General features: G+C 34.8%; 1 protein-coding gene across 1 annotated transcript in view; it reads left to right on the forward strand.

Moving 5' to 3' along the window:
* Positions 1-2,142: 2,142 nt before the first annotated feature.
* LOC102232037 (estrogen receptor beta-like) overlaps positions 2,143-15,736 on the forward strand; it is a 30,160-nt gene continuing 16,566 nt past the window's right edge. Inside the window, exons 1-3 of the mRNA XM_005803413.2 lie at positions 2,143-2,364; positions 11,760-12,361; positions 13,467-13,633. Of these exons, the coding sequence (XP_005803470.1) occupies positions 11,991-12,361; positions 13,467-13,633 (538 nt within the window). The 5' untranslated portion in view covers positions 2,143-2,364; positions 11,760-11,990. The remainder of the gene's footprint in view (positions 2,365-11,759; positions 12,362-13,466; positions 13,634-15,736) is intronic.

The raw sequence follows: 15,736 nt of genomic DNA on the forward strand, positions 1-15,736 counted from the left end.
GAGGTGAGGAAGGGACATACCTTCTTGTTTTTGGCTGCAACCACTTCAGGAAACAACATATAAACTGGATTTTGTCTTATTGCTTTTTGGTTTATACTTAAAGCTGGAAGGGGTCTATGTTGATTCATGTGGTATTAACCTTGCAGTGAAGGTTTTCCTTTCTGCAGTGAATGTGATAAAGCAGTGGTGTCAAACAAATTTTGGTTCTGGGCCAAATCCAGATCATGAAGGCTCTTAAAGGGCCGGTTGTGCTAGAATATTTTGATAAAACCTGTTAGCAAACTGTTAAAATATCAGTGAATCATTAAAATTAAATGATATTATTAAACATCTTTTCAGTCCCTCCAGGATTTTCTGATGCTTTTTTGTGATGTTTGCCATAAAAATCAAAGTGTTTGTGGTTCTAATTTGGAAATACTTGTGCTTATTTATGACGGTAAATGTGACTTTTATTACTCGCTGTACAGATCATGGACTATAATCTCACATCAATTAAAGCTGAGGCAGCTGGTTAGTACAAGTAAGACAGTTTTTGACAATTTTTGAGGAAAATCTGCAATAAACTCCCATTTATGTTTTAGCACAAAAATTCAGGAATTATCGTGAATTTCAATAATAATTCTGTAGAAACTGGAGGGACTGATTGATATAATTTGGCAGTAAACTGATAAAAACTGCATTGATTTGATTGATAACATAATATTTAAGCTCACTTTGTGTTTAATAGAATCCAGAGGGTCACATAAACAGTTACTGCGGGCCAGATTTGGCCCACGGGCCTTGAGTTTGACACATGTGTGATAAAGGTTACCTGATGAAATCTGAGAACAAATTGTGCTGGGCGGTGATGAGGTGTGGTTTATTTCTATGATTTTTGGGACTTTCTCTCTGCAGTGTCGAGTTCACAAGAAGTTCTGAACTTTCCTTCATAATAAAAGTTGCTAATTTTAAATCCTAACAAAACCCAACAGAGCAGAACAAAGTTCTCACTTGTTTATGTGGAAGCCCCTTAATTTTATGTTCAGGAAATTTTCCCAGCCTCAACGTGAAAGTCGGCAGCGAAAATAAATTTCTAATATGTACAGAAGAAGATTAGAACCACTAAAAAGAGAGAAAAACATCACAAAACAAGATAAATTTAATCAAATATTACATGCAAACCTGATGCCTGAAGTCCTTCAGATGCAAAATATACGAGCAAAATCATTTAAAATAAATTTCTACCAAAAAAACCAAAAGTTTTCTTAAAAAAAAAAACAAGAAAGAAAGAAGGAAAAAAAAGGAAATTTCTGAGTTTGAAAAATTGAACATTTTCTAGAAAAACTGGGATTAGTCTAAGAAATTTTCTAGAAAAAACATGGAATTTTCTGAGTTTCAAAAGTCAAGTTTTCAACTCTTCAAAATAAAAAAAAATCCAAAAGTTTAACATTTTAAATGTTTGAAAATCAGAAATGTTCTAATTTTTTCCTAGAAAAATTTGGAGATTAATCTCAAAATTTGAATTTTTTCTAGCAAATTTTGAACATTTCAAACTCTGAATTTTTCTTTGTGTGTTTTCTAAAAACATTCTGAGATTAATATAAATATTTCAGAATGTTTTCTGGCAAATTTTCATCTGTTTAGACTTGGTTTCCTGTCTGCTTCCCTTGCTTTTTCTAGAAAATTTCAGAAAGTAATATCAAAATTTCTGAGTTCTTTTCTAGAAAATGCGTAACTTTTCAAACTTGGAAACATTTGACTTTTTCTTTTTTATTATTAGTATTTTTTTCATTTTTTTTTTTTAGCAATTTTACAACTTTTCAAACTCAGAAATATCTTTCCTTTTTTAAAGAAACCTTCTGAGATTAATATCTAAATTTTGTATTATTATTTCTATCAAATGTTAAACTTTTCAAACTTCAAAAATTTCTTGTTATTTTCTAGTAAATTTCTGAGACTGATCTCAAAATTTGACAGAGATGTACTTTTCCTTTTCTCCTATCTACAATATGCCTGTGTAGCTACCTGTCACTTTGTCACTTCATTTTAATTATTTAGATTTTACAAATAGTGCATACAGTATGTAACCCGCTATGTTTTATTTTGAAGGAGCCAACCGGAAGCTGCGCGTCCTACCGCGGCCAGTTCCTGGTTATTTATTTCCCTGAAGGCAGCTGCTGGTTAGCTTGTGAGCTGGAACTTGCGTCCTGAAATCAGAGCAGTCTGGCAGCTTGGAGCGACTCCGCGCTCGGACTTTGTGCGGTTCGGATCGGAACCAAACGGACCGGTACTCCCGCGTTATTTCACACCTTGTTGACCCCGCAGCGGGACTTCAGGCGCCCGGGCTGACAAGTTTGTCAACAACAGGAGCTTCAGAGAAAGCAGGTGATTGTAATTTTCCGGGCGGCTAAAGTAATAAAACAGCTTTCGGGGGATTGGTGGGGAGCTGGTGAATTAATCAGGCGTCAAACTGGAGGCCTAAAACTGGGGAGACTTATCTGATCAGCCTGGTTAACAGGTGGGGGGTTAACTCATGCAACAAATCCTGGATCCAGTAATCATTACCAGATCTCAGCTTTAAAACCAACCCTTGAACTCGTTCAGAAATAAATCCTTAAGCATTGAAATACATCAGCTGATGTGTCTGATCTGTCTTTTGGCTTTTAATGAACATTTCAGAAACACGTATATAAACATATAAATATATAAACAATCAGCTGTTTTGATATGGATCTTTTTCCTTTTCCCCAAAACCTGCAGGCTGCTTCATAACGGCAGTGCCGTCGACCAATCCTTTATTTCTCTTTCTTTAAATGTGTTTCCAGGCTGTTTTTTTTGATAACCAACAAATTCAAGCGTGAATCTGCTAACATTTTGCTAGTGTGAAACATTAACATGACCTGATTTATGAGTAAAACTCGTAAAGATAAGACGGGTATAAATTAGAGCACATAAATTTTACGAGTTTATTTTACCACTTTGGCTTAGCTGTCAGAAACAAAGTATAACTAACGCGCAAGAAGTAAAAGCTAATAAATATGAATTTTAAATGTGGTTATAATGCAACTTTATTTATATTTTGTGGCAGTTCCCTGTGAATACTCTTGGGATTTCTTTACTGCTGTATCAGTTTTGATAAATGTCTGTATCAAAATTTTTTTTTTGCTTTACACATTTTTTCTGGTTCATTTTTCTTTCTTTTTTTCCATGCATATTTTTCTACTCGCCTGTTATTTCATAATATCAGCAGATATTCTGAACTCTGGTGTCAGAAGTTGGAGTATTTCCCAACTTGTCTGATGCTGGAGACCAAAACTATTCAGACTCTACAGCGTCTGAAGTTCCTGTGGGAACTCGGGCCTGATCTCACCTGAACCGCATATTTTCACAGTGGATAAAATCCTGCAATATGTTACTTACATGTGCGTTGTTTAGTGATTTCGGTTTAGTGATTTTAGTTTAGTGGTTTCGGTTTAGTGATTTCAGTTTAGTGATTTCAGTTTAGTGGTTTCAGTTTAGTGATTTCGGTCTAGTGGTTTCGGTTTAGTGATTTCGGTTTAGTGATTTCAGTTTAGTGATTTCAGTTTAGTGATTTCAGTTTAGTGGTTTCAGTTTAGTGATTTCAGTTTAGTGATTTCAGTTTAGTGGTTTCAGTTTAGTGATTTCAGTTTAGTGATTTCAGTTTAGTGATTTCAGTTTAGTGGTTTCAGTTTAGTGATTTCGGTCTAGTGATTTCGGTTTAGTGATTTCAGTTTAGTGATTTCAGTTTAGTGATTTCGGTCTAGTGATTTCGGTTTAGTGATTTTAGTTTAGTGGTTTCGGTTTAGTGATTTCAGTTTAGTGATTTCAGTTTAGTGGTTTCAGTTTAGTGATTTCAGTTTAGTGATTTCGGTTTAGTGATTTCAGTTTAGTGATTTCAGTTTAGTGGTTTCAGTTTAGTGATTTCGGTCTAGTGGTTTCGGTTTAGTGATTTCGGTTTAGTGATTTCAGTTTAGTGATTTCAGTTTAGTGGTTTCAGTTTAGTGGTTTCAGTTTAGTGATTTCGGTTTAGTGATTTCAGTTTAGTGATTTCAGTTTAGTGATTTCAGTTTAGTGATTTCAGTTTAGTGATTTCGGTTTAGTGATTTCGGTTTAGTGATTTCGGTCTAGTGGTTTCGGTTTAGTGATTTCGGTTTAGTGATTTCAGTTTAGTGATTTCAGTTTAGTGGTTTCAGTTTAGTGATTTCGGTCTAGTGATTTCGGTTTAGTGATTTCGGCGTGTGGGCTGCCAGACATCTGCTCCAAAACTAAAACACCTGGCCAGATGTAGCCTTCGAGATCCCTGTCTGGATTTAGATAAATATTTGATGATGAATAATATTGTGAAAGGCGATAAATTTTAAAAGCTAGAACATAAATGAGGATACTCTGGTCTCACCTGATTTACCCTTTTATTTCTCTTTTCTGTTTTTCTGCAGAAAAGTAACAAGCCATTGTCTTTCCTGGGTATAATTAAAGGATTTGAGTGAAAGCAATAATTTTTTCCTCTATATTCTATCTTTTGTTAATCCAATTTGATTTGTTTTCTTTCCATCTTATAAAGTATTGTCTGTCTGAGGAAACTCGGTCATACTTTTGCTCCAGGGAGGTTTTACCCTTTTCCAACTTCCCACATTCCTTTTCCATTCCACTTAAGATGCAAACAAGCAACAGAAAACTCTCTGAGCTCAACTTACATGTGGCCAACCTTTTTTAAGTGCTTGAAGTTTTAAAATAAATCCAATCATTTCCAAAGACAGAACAAAACAAACGTAACATTTTGGATACAAATATAACTTTTAAAGTTTAGATCCAGTCATTTTTGCTGATGGATGTTAGTAAAGAAAACTTCTCCTTTTGTTAGGCATTTCTACTGTTTGTATTTAAAAAGAAAATAACAGTCAAAGCTGTAAAATACATTAATAGCCCAATTGTTGCAGGCCTTCACAATAAAAGCCTCAATTATAAATATTCTGCTATTTCACCTTTAAAAATAAAATTTTAAAGAGAATAAAATTATGTACAGTATCTTCATATTTTTTGAACCGTAGATAATTTGAAAAACATATTTTTAAAGTTAATTTGTTTTATGTATTTGTTTAATTTTAAAAAAAAAAATTTAAATTGTAGACTATAATTTCAGACTCTTTAATAAAGGATATTTGTCTAATTTCCTATGTATAAAATAATATTGCTGCCAGTCCTATTACTAATACTACAGTGATTATAATGAGGATTTTAATAATTTAATTAATTCTGATTAACTTAAACCTTTTGCTTATATTTTGACGAAATCACGATAATACAGGTAAGATATAGATGTTTGTAAGGTGAGATACAATCTTCTTTAAATCCATTTAATTAAAATTAAGTCTGACTTTGATCTAAAATATTAGGTTGCACAGTTTTGCTTTTGGTTTGTGGACTACTACAACTTTTATTTAGATTTAATTTGAAACGTGATTTTTGGACTTTCTTTTCTTCTAAATGTTTAAGTTAAAACCCAGTCAAGTTTTAGATTTAGTAAAGATGTTTAAAGTGTTTTTTAATGATTTTAAAGTTGTAACTCTTCATAATATCTGAACTGCAGAAGGTTAGCTATTGGAATTGGCTGATAAAAGCTTAAATTTGTGCATCATTCATGAATCTGAAAGCAAATCCTGAAGCTTCATTAATGTGTAATTTTGTTATATTTTCCTAAAAATGACAGAAATGAATAAATCCTGAAGGATTATGTTGAGTTCTAGATGCTGGAAATCTGTAAATAATGTGGGTTTTTTCCCCTTTCGGCTTATTAAATGTGCCTTTTTTAGCTTTTTGTCCTCTCACAGCTCCACTATCAGATCATTACTGTATATAGAAACTTTCGGAGCAGTTCCACATCCTCATCCGCCTGGACCATAAGGAGGCAGGGAAACTTTTAGGATGGGAACACGACACGACCTTGAGCTTTTGTGGAATCTGGCTAATGGCCGGGAGGACTTCAGATTTAGCTTTTTATGACTTGGATGTTAGTTTTAGTTTGGAGTTTGTGCTAGCCAAAACATTTGGAGCCAGAGCTTTGATTGCACCACATTTAATGAAGTGAAAAGAAGAAAAAGAAGTGGATTGAACAAGTGTATTCCTCTCTGACCTTCAGCAAAGCGTAATATCGAAATGTTTCTTGTCACTTTTCAAAGTGATCCAGCTTGACAGACCCAAAAGTCGTTACGATTGACTTTTAAAGCACATTTGGTCCCTTTTTTCCTCCCACTTAATGTCTCTTCTCCTGTAAAAGGTTAGCTAAGGATAAAAAAACTCAAGTCTCCAGAGTAACATTTACCAGGTCTTCTAGTTTGAGACGGCTCCACGCGAGCCATTAGTGGCGGCAGGATGAGCCGCGGCGTGGAGCGCGAGGGAGTTTTTCTCCCACAGTGGGCTGCCAGCTCCCGGAGACTGTGACAGCGAGGAAGTTTGGAGGCAAGGTCAGATCTTCAAAAGAAACAAAAAAACTCATCCACATCTGCTTTGAGCCTGGAACCGTTGTCAAAGAAGCAGAAAAAAAAAAAACTGGCAGAGGATCTTTTTGACTCTTAAGCGACTCATCTGCTTTAGGAGGAAGTCGATCGGCTGCAGGCGCGAGGTCACTGCTGAACTCCTTAAATGGATTCAGAAATGTCTTGAATATCACCAGTGATTTTTTTTATTAACCTTTCCGTTTTTACATTTAATGGTCCAGGCTGTCTTTCGTCATTCCACATTATTCAGTCGAAAGAGATAAGCCAACAAACCGTGTAATTAAACTTGAGCCTGAACATCGCATAAGCTTTGATTTTGACTTTAAATCATCGTGTGCTTGAAGAAACAAATGATTAAAATCCGTTTCGAACATCGAGGAGAACGACTGGTACGTCTGACGCCAGGCGAAAAGCTGCGTGATTGTTTAGACTTCTTTCTGCGAGGATTTATGAGTTAAGCAAATCTGAAGCTGCAGTTATTGCTAAACTGTAATTATTTTTGACATAATAGACATTCAGCCTAGAACAAAACCCACCGCAATGGGAAAAGACAGATTTAAGGGGATTGCAGGCAAATTTTTAATTTTTTTTAAAGTTACATTTTCCTTAAAAACCCAAAGAAATTATCTCAGAAATGTGCTGAAATTAAATTTGGGAGATTTCTGTGTTTGAAAAGTTTAAAATTTGCTGGAAAAAAACTCAATGTTTCAGATTATCAGAAATGTTGTTTTTTTTATTTAAAAAAAAATAAATATTCAATTATTTCTAAGCTTGAAAAATCTAAAATGTACTCAAAAATTCCACAATTTTGAGATTAATATCAGAAAAATTTATACTAAAAAAATTTGAGTGACAAGTCGAAAATTTTCTCTTTGGAAATTTTCTTAGTTTCAAAAGAAAATATGACTTTTGAAACTCAGAATTTGTTTTTTTTCTAGAAAATTTCTGATCTCAAATTTTTTCTTACTTAGAATGTTCAAGTTTTTCTTTCCTTAGAAAATTTCTTACCATAACTTTTTATTTTTGGATTTTTACAATGTGAAGCACTCTGAACTACTGTGTTGCTGAAACTCCCTTGATTGCTGGAGATTAATCTTTGAGTCTGTCTGCTTCAGTTAACAATTAATCAGTTACTAAATTAGTTGAAGATTATGTCAATAATCGAATAATTTGATTAATCGTTTCAGCCTTGGATAACTCTGAGTCTCCTGACAGCGATTTTTAAAAATTATTTTTCTATTATCCCCCTTTTTTCTGTTTGATTTGACTTTGATTTGCTTCCTTTGTAAATTTTTAATGGAGGACTTGCTTTGGTTCAAGCGTCGTTTTGCAGAAACAGTAGCAAGACTCCCTTCAAGCTGGAGCGGTTCTGATCTGTGGTCGGTCTGGATTAATGTAATTTTAATGTTTCCTCATGCTACTTATTTCCTGCTCCATTATGGCCGTCCTATCAGAAACTAATAGACTTCCAATTTGTGGCTTAGTAAGATTGATTGATTCCCTCAAGAGTGAGGATAAGTAAGACTGTAGTTGTTGACTTCTGCTGTATTGCTAAGGCGGTTTCTACTTTGTGTATTAATGTGTATATTGGGTGTTTGATTGTTTCAAGTATTTGCAGATTTTAGCTTTTCACTGGTTGCTGTTTTGGTATTACAGACATTTTGGAGGTTTTGCTTTTAGCTTGTGCAGAATTTCTGTAGATGTACTGATCCACTATTTGTTTCAGCACCAACGTAGAAGAGAGCATCCTTCAGTCAAACTATTTCTTTATTTACAGAGCAATATTTAATCAGTCTATCTGTTATTAAGGAGATGAACCAGATAATCATAATCACTTTAAATTTAAATCGGACCCAAAAAGCAAGTTTGGTCTGGCTAAGAACCTCGGTCTCGGTTTGATTGAAGTGAGCTCTGGTGCGGTTTGAATGTGTATGTATGAATGCAAAGCGGACCAGAGCTCCAAAAGCAGGAAGTGAACCACAGTGCAGGGCATTCTGGGTAAATACAGCCAAAACAAACGTGCTAATCTAGCAATAGCGGGAGAAATGACAAGTGGTTTTTTACTAAAGATTTAAAGAAAAATCCCACAACCACTAAAATCTGACGCTACTCCATTTTTGTTTCCATTTTATGAAGAAGAAAGTTGCACTCAGTGTCTTCTTCTGAGGTTTTTGTTGTTTCCTCCAATAGTTTTTAGTGCAGCGCCTCCACAGGTAAGGAGGGGAACAGGTTTGTTAATTAGCTCAGATAGTTTGACACAGTGCAGCGAGAAAGCTGCACTCAAAAACTGGTCTCCACTTCATACCTTGCACATGTACAGAGCTAAATAACTTCTATTTTACTGTCATTCCTGCACTTTATGTTTTATATTTAGATTTATATTCATATTTTATACTGTATTTTATTTTATTCTGGAGTAACCTCACAACATTGGAAGCTCAAAACATTGTCCTGAGCCGAATGCAACGAAATCTCGTTCTGTATTCACCCTGTGCATTGAAAATGACAATAAAGTCAGTCTAAGTCTAAGTCTAAAGCTGAAAACGTAAAAAAAGTAGCAATTTTGTTCCCAAATCAGACAATCAGGTGTGAAAATACCCTGAAGCTCACTCTGGGCGCGACTTGTTCTGAAAAAAATAATTATAATAAAATTATAATAAATAAAAACATTAGACAAAGGTCCTCAGAAAGTTGGTTGCAACTTTTGTCTCTGTTTTTAACATTGTAACTTATGGAATATAAGAATTTTAAAATTATGTTTTCTTAAAATCTAAAGTTTGGCTTTGAATATTTATTAGTTAATACTATTATTATTATTATTATTATTATTATTATTATTATTATTATATTATTGTTATTATTCTATATTTATGTAAGAATTATTAAATTACTGAATCAAAAAGAAAACCAAATTGGTTGATTAACCAATTTAAAAATAAGTAATTTCAGTTTGATGCTATTCAATGTGAGTGTAAAAATACTTTACACAAAGGCAATAAATTAAAAGTGAAACCTGATTCTTGCTACATTTAGCGTTAGCATAAATCTGCCTAGTTTCATGTCACAGCATCCCGTTTTAAAATATGTTCACAGTTCTTCCTGATTAGGTCACAAATGTTTTTATACGAAATAAAATAAATCAGCAGCACTTTTAATTTGACAAAAAACAAACGCCTGGAGGAAACGGTAATGAAGTCTTTTTCCAAGATGGCGGCGCCCAAAATGGCTGCGGCTGCATGGGCTCTCGACAGCTTGCGAGTATTTGAGCAAAATACGCCTAAGTCTAAGTCTAAGTCTAAGTGTGGCGTTTCTACTGTTTCTGTTTCACACAGCTTGCTTCGGATAATATCAATATTAAACGTCTTGCACGGGGAATGAGCTGCAATAATATTTATGTTTCTCTTGTGGAGCCAATTTTCAGTGAGTTTCTTCACAGCTGGAAGGAGAATGTTTCTAGGTTCGGTTTAATTCACGGCGTAAAACATTTAGAGGAGAAAAACACAAACGCTTTGACTCAAGACACAACTTCAAAGGTAATCTGTGATTACCTGCAATGTTCTGTATCTAATTAGTTCCCACATTATTCCCAGACTAATCTTGTAAAGCTTTGTTAGCTGGAAAGAGAAAAAGATTCTCTGGAATTTGATTAATTATTTTTTTTCTGGATAAGAAATGAAATGGCTTGCAGTGGAGGGCGTTGAGCCAGAAAGTAGAGACACTGTGTACCAAGTCTGACTGAAGACAAACTCCTGCCTTGTAGGAATGATTCACTTTGCTGCGTTTGGTGGTAACGGCTCCTTAAACTCCACTGGACTTGGATGTTCATGTACCAGCTGTCTGTTGATATAAATCCTGTTCAGTGTTTTCTCTCCTCTCTGTGACTGAGAAACAGTTGGAGGAAACAGATTTTATACAAATAGTTGACTGTAAACCAGGAAATATTGCACAAGCTTTCACTTTCTCCTATTAATATTGGTGTTAAAGTGCAACAGTTTGTGTGATTCGCATTATTGAAGACATTTATCTGCAATCCACACAGTGTAAACCTATAAAAATAAAAAGAACAAACATACACAAAATCTTACCAAGTATTTTTGGTTTAGTTTCTAGAGCAAATATCTTAGAACACTTGAAATTCGACGAAACAAGTAACGTTTCAGCTCGATATAAGCTTCTTTTAATTCCTTGATATTCATCAGAACGTTCTAGTTTCACTGGCGCCGTTACCTAGCAACGCCAGGCAAGCCCAGCCCGTCACCTAGCAACCCTGTTCTAGTTCCATTGGCAGATTATTTAACTTATAACAAGACATTTTTCTTGTGTTATAGGTGAAATAATCTGTCTGTTTTTAGCAGGGATCTGCGGTATATTGGCTCTAACATTATCGGCTGACATTAGTCATTGTTAAACATATTAGAATCTGACCAAATAGTAAAACTGGGCTCATATTAACAGATTATATTTATTTCCATTTTGTTGCATTTTGTTGGTCATGTCACACCAGCTGCGTTTCCATTAACAATAAAACTGTCAATTGGAATTATGAAAATACATTTGCTTAATGTAAACATGTCAATTTCAGAAGGGAAAAAAATCTTGCCTAGTATTTTTGGTCTATTTTCTAGTTCAAATATCTTAGTACATTTGACATAAAAAAAACCAACTAACTTACAAGTAAGTTTTCAACAACATATAGGGACTCCTTTAACATCTATAATTCCTTAACACTGATGAAAAAGCACTTGTTCCACTGGCAGATTATTTCATAGAACATGGGAAAACATTTTTGTTACAAGTTAAATTAATCTGCCAGTTTTTTTTATGACTATTGAGGAATTATTTACTTAAAACAAGCTCTTATATGGTGCTTACAAGTTAGTTTAGTCTTGTATCTAATGTACTAAAATATTTACACTAGAAACTAGAACAAAATATTTGGTACCATTTTGTGTTTTTGCAGTGTTCTTGGTTATTGGCCATACCAGCAATATTAATATTGGATGATGATATTGGCCCAAATCTTCATACAAGTCCATCCCCAGTTTTTAGTATCTTGAATATTTAATGATGGTGGATATTCTGTTTGTAGTTTAATGGGAAGATTGAAACAATAAATATTATTTTTCTTCATATGTTTTCATCCCGCTGTCGATGTATAAAAGTTTTTACAAAAATTGATATTCTCTACATTAAATTCAAGCAAACTGTTTATTCGATGTTCCTATTCTTACTTCAGTTTGTGGTATTTTCTCTCTTCTCATTCAGCATCATGTGGTGGCGTTCCACAAGGCAGGACTTTTGGCTCCTTGGGATTTAACTCCCCATCTCCTCTGATTTAAACTGGACCGTCTGCAATCAGTTTGGAGGATATTTCCCGACAACGACATGCTGATCTGAGCGAGGCTCCACCTAGACTGTTCTCTGACTAAGCCGGGATAAATAAATTCTTGCAGACGATGTAGTAGCTGTCGTTTCCTGAGAGCTCCTGTTGTTGCGATGGCCGCTGCCACCTCTCCAGAGAAGCATCAGCCGCTGCTGCAGCTCCAGGAGGTGGACTCCAGCCGAGTCGGCAGTCGCATTTTGTCTCCTGGTTTGACCCACGAAGCCTGCCAGCCCATCTGCATCCCGGCGCCGTACACCGATCTGGGCCACGACTTCACCCCCATCTCTTTCTACAGTCCAACGATTTTCAGCTACGCTGGTCAGAGCATTTCAGAGTGTCAGTCTGTCCATCCATCACTGAGCGCCTCTTTGTTCTGGCCCAGGAGCGGCCATGTTGGAGCGGCCCTGCCGCTGCAACGCTCCCCGGGCCGAGCCCAGCACGGCCAGGCCGTCCAGAGCCCCTGGGAGAACGTCCTGACCAGCAGGTAGGCCGGGAAACGCCCAGATTGCCACATGCATTGATGCACTTCGAAGAGTTTTTTTGTTTATCTACCAATATTTTTTGTTTCACACAGCAGGCAATGGGGCCCAGATCTTCTTTTTTTTTTGCCCGTATGCGACCCGGAACGTTCCAATACTGATTATTAGGCCTATTGTATACAGAATAATAAGAAAAGAGTAAATTTCTGCTGTAAAGCTCAAAAAATTTGAGTTTAATCTAAGAAATTCTATAGAACAAAAACTTAAAAAGTTGAAAATGTTAAACTTTTCAAATTCAGAAATGTTCTCGTTTGTTCTAGAAATTCTATGAGATTAAAATAAAAACTTCTGGGGTTTTTTCTTTCTTGAAACTTTTCAACTTTTGGAAATTTCTGAGTTTGAGAAGTTGAAAACTTCAGACTTTCTAAGTTGTTTTTTTTTTCTAAAGCTTTTCTGAGACCAAAATAAAAATGTACGTTTTTTTTTTACTTGCTAATCTTTAATTTTTGGAGCTCAGAAATTTCCATGTACTTTTTTCTAGCAATTTTTTTTTCAAACTCAAAAAAAAAAAAAAAATTCTCTAAACTTTTTGAGATTTAAAAAATGGGGGATATTTTCTTGCATTTTTATTTTTTTTGGAGCTCAGAAATGTCCATGTTCTAGAAAAACAAAATTTCCTCTAGCTAACTCGAATTTTTTGAGTTTTGTAGCTCAGAAATTTGCACATCGTTTAGAAAATTTCGAAGCTAACTCTCAAAATTCCTGAATTTTATTTATTTGCAGAATTTACTCCCTTTCTTGTTTTCTATCTACAGTAGCCCTAATATGCCGTCTTGGAATCCATTAGAAAGAAACTAAATTTAGTCTTGTATGTATAACGGTAGAGTAGCTACATTTTTAAGGAAAAGTCAAACCTTCTCTGATGTATTTTTAGGTTCTAGTTGCAAAAGTATTCACGTAGTGAGTTTTTTTTTTGGCAGAAATTAACTTGTTTTTCCATCTACAATGTCGATTATTTTATATATAAATCCTAGTTTGGGTTTCTGTAATTCCTATTAGTTGATGGTTTTTTGTGTTGGTGAGAAATAATGACGTGAAGGTGTCTGTTAGTAAGAGCACGAAGAAGCTGTCGCAGGAGAACGAGGACGCCGTGGTGTCTTCAGGCGGGAAGGGCGACCTTCACTACTGCGCCGTGTGTCACGACTACGCCTCGGGGTATCACTACGGCGTGTGGTCATGTGAGGGCTGCAAGGCCTTCTTCAAGAGGAGCATCCAAGGTGAGACTAAATCAAAAGAAAAACCCACTATCTGCTTTTTTATGTTCTTGCTAATCTGTGATTTATGTTTACCTTTTGAGTCTTTCTACGCTAAACTCTAAGAGTTTACAAACCCCATAACTCACCGGGTTAAAAATGTCCGCCTGCGAAGTTTTATGCGTTCATCTCTGGAACAGAACCTTCATATCTCTGGAACAGAACCTTCATATCTCTGGAACAGAACCTTCATCCTGCTGTGACCTGTTTGGGTTTTCCCTGTTGGTTTCAACTGAATGTTCTCTCAATCACAAGATGGTAACTTTGTTCAGAATATGGATAATATATCAACTGAAAAAACACAAAATCTTACCAGTTGTTTGTGGTCTGGTTTTTAGTGCAAATAAAAAGTTTTAATTTGCAAGTTGGTCTAGTTTTATCTAGACCAAAATGTCAGATTATAGGAAATAATCTGCAAATATTTTGTATTATTGCAGATGTTTTTATCCAGACTTTGGTCTAGACAAAACTGGACAAAGTCTAGTTAGTTTTGTCTAGACAAAAATGACAAAAGTTTTTGACTAAATTAACTTAAAAGTAACTTTTCAGTCAGATATAGTAGCTTGTTTTGAAGTCAGTAATTTATTAATATTGATAAGTAATAATTCTACTGGCAAATTATTTTACTTTTAATATGGAAAAATTTATAGTTATAGGTAAAATAATCTGCCAGAGGAACCAGTATGTTTAAAAAAAAGATCAATATAAAGTGATTATTGATGTTACACAAGCTCCAATGTTGTGCTGAAAAGTTACTTGTAAGTTAGTTTTATCTTATTTGAAGTATAGTAATATATTTGGATTAAAAACTAGACTAAAATGACTTTGTAATATTTAGAGTTTTTGCAGTGCACAACCCTTCACATTTATTGGCAATCCTGGTAAACTTGTCCAGAAATAATTTACAAGTGACATTTCACCAAGATATAGGAGCTCGTTTTAAGTGAATAATTTCTAGTTCCACTCATAAAAATGTTGTAAGTGAAATAATCCAGTAGGAATAATACTTTTTCATCATTATTAAGGAAATATTTACTTGGGCAGAGTACTTCAACATGTTTTTACTCAAGTAAAAAGAAATGACTGAAGTAGGAGGAAAATAATTTTTAGTCAAAAGTCCACTCCACTACTGAGTAACTGATCAAATTATCAATTATTTAATATTTAAAAATTACATAATCAAATGGACCAAAATGTAAAATAAAGTGGAAATTTTGGTATTTTAAGCACAAAAATGACAATAATTCAAATAAACAAAAAATAGCAAAATTCCAAATCAGTTTTTTAAATAAAGATTTTTTATGAAACTTTAACACAAACTGCAGGTGTGGTTCTGGTGCATATTTGATTAAATAAAACATGCTTGTTTTTCATTTAGTGGGTAGAAAATCCAGAAATTTTACTCAGGTAAGAGTAACAATACTTCATAATAAAAATACTCAAAAGTAAAAAGTACAGAGTAGTAAAAGTACTCCTCCTAAAAGTGCATTTCTTCAAAAAAAGTTCCTCAAGTAAATGTAACCCAACTCTGATTAATACTAATTTATAAGTAACTTTTCTGCAAGAGTACCAAGATATTCACACTTGAAACTAAACCAAAACCATTTGTCGTTGGTGAGGTTTTGTTTTTTGCAGTGTAGGATGCGGCCCTGTCCTGTGGCGTTTCTGATTCAGCACCTCTGGGTCAAATATTGAAGTCATTAGCAGAACTTGACTGCACAGCAAAGGGATGATTCAGGCATGTTGGACCATCTAAAGGTGTCTGTGTCCGGCGTCGCCGTCTAGCTGGTATTCTGCTTGCTTACCGGTTCTTCCTGTTTCTACAAAAGCAACAACGAGAACATGTTGTGTCTTGGCACAAAGTCTTTGCTGGCAACTGGAACTAGAGGCTCCAAACATGAATTAAAGACGTCGTCACTCCTGTGTTTTTACCACTGATAAATTCATTTCACTTCCAGTCTGCCTGATTTAACATAAACAAAAGCAAAGGAATGAACTTCATCCAAGCAAAAATCACAGCTTCAGTGAATATAACTCTGATTCTGATCCGTCGGTCAAAACTGAACT

The sequence above is a fragment of the Xiphophorus maculatus genome, chromosome 15, assembly GCF_002775205.1.
Source record: "Xiphophorus maculatus strain JP 163 A chromosome 15, X_maculatus-5.0-male, whole genome shotgun sequence".
NCBI lineage: Eukaryota > Metazoa > Chordata > Actinopteri > Cyprinodontiformes > Poeciliidae > Xiphophorus > Xiphophorus maculatus.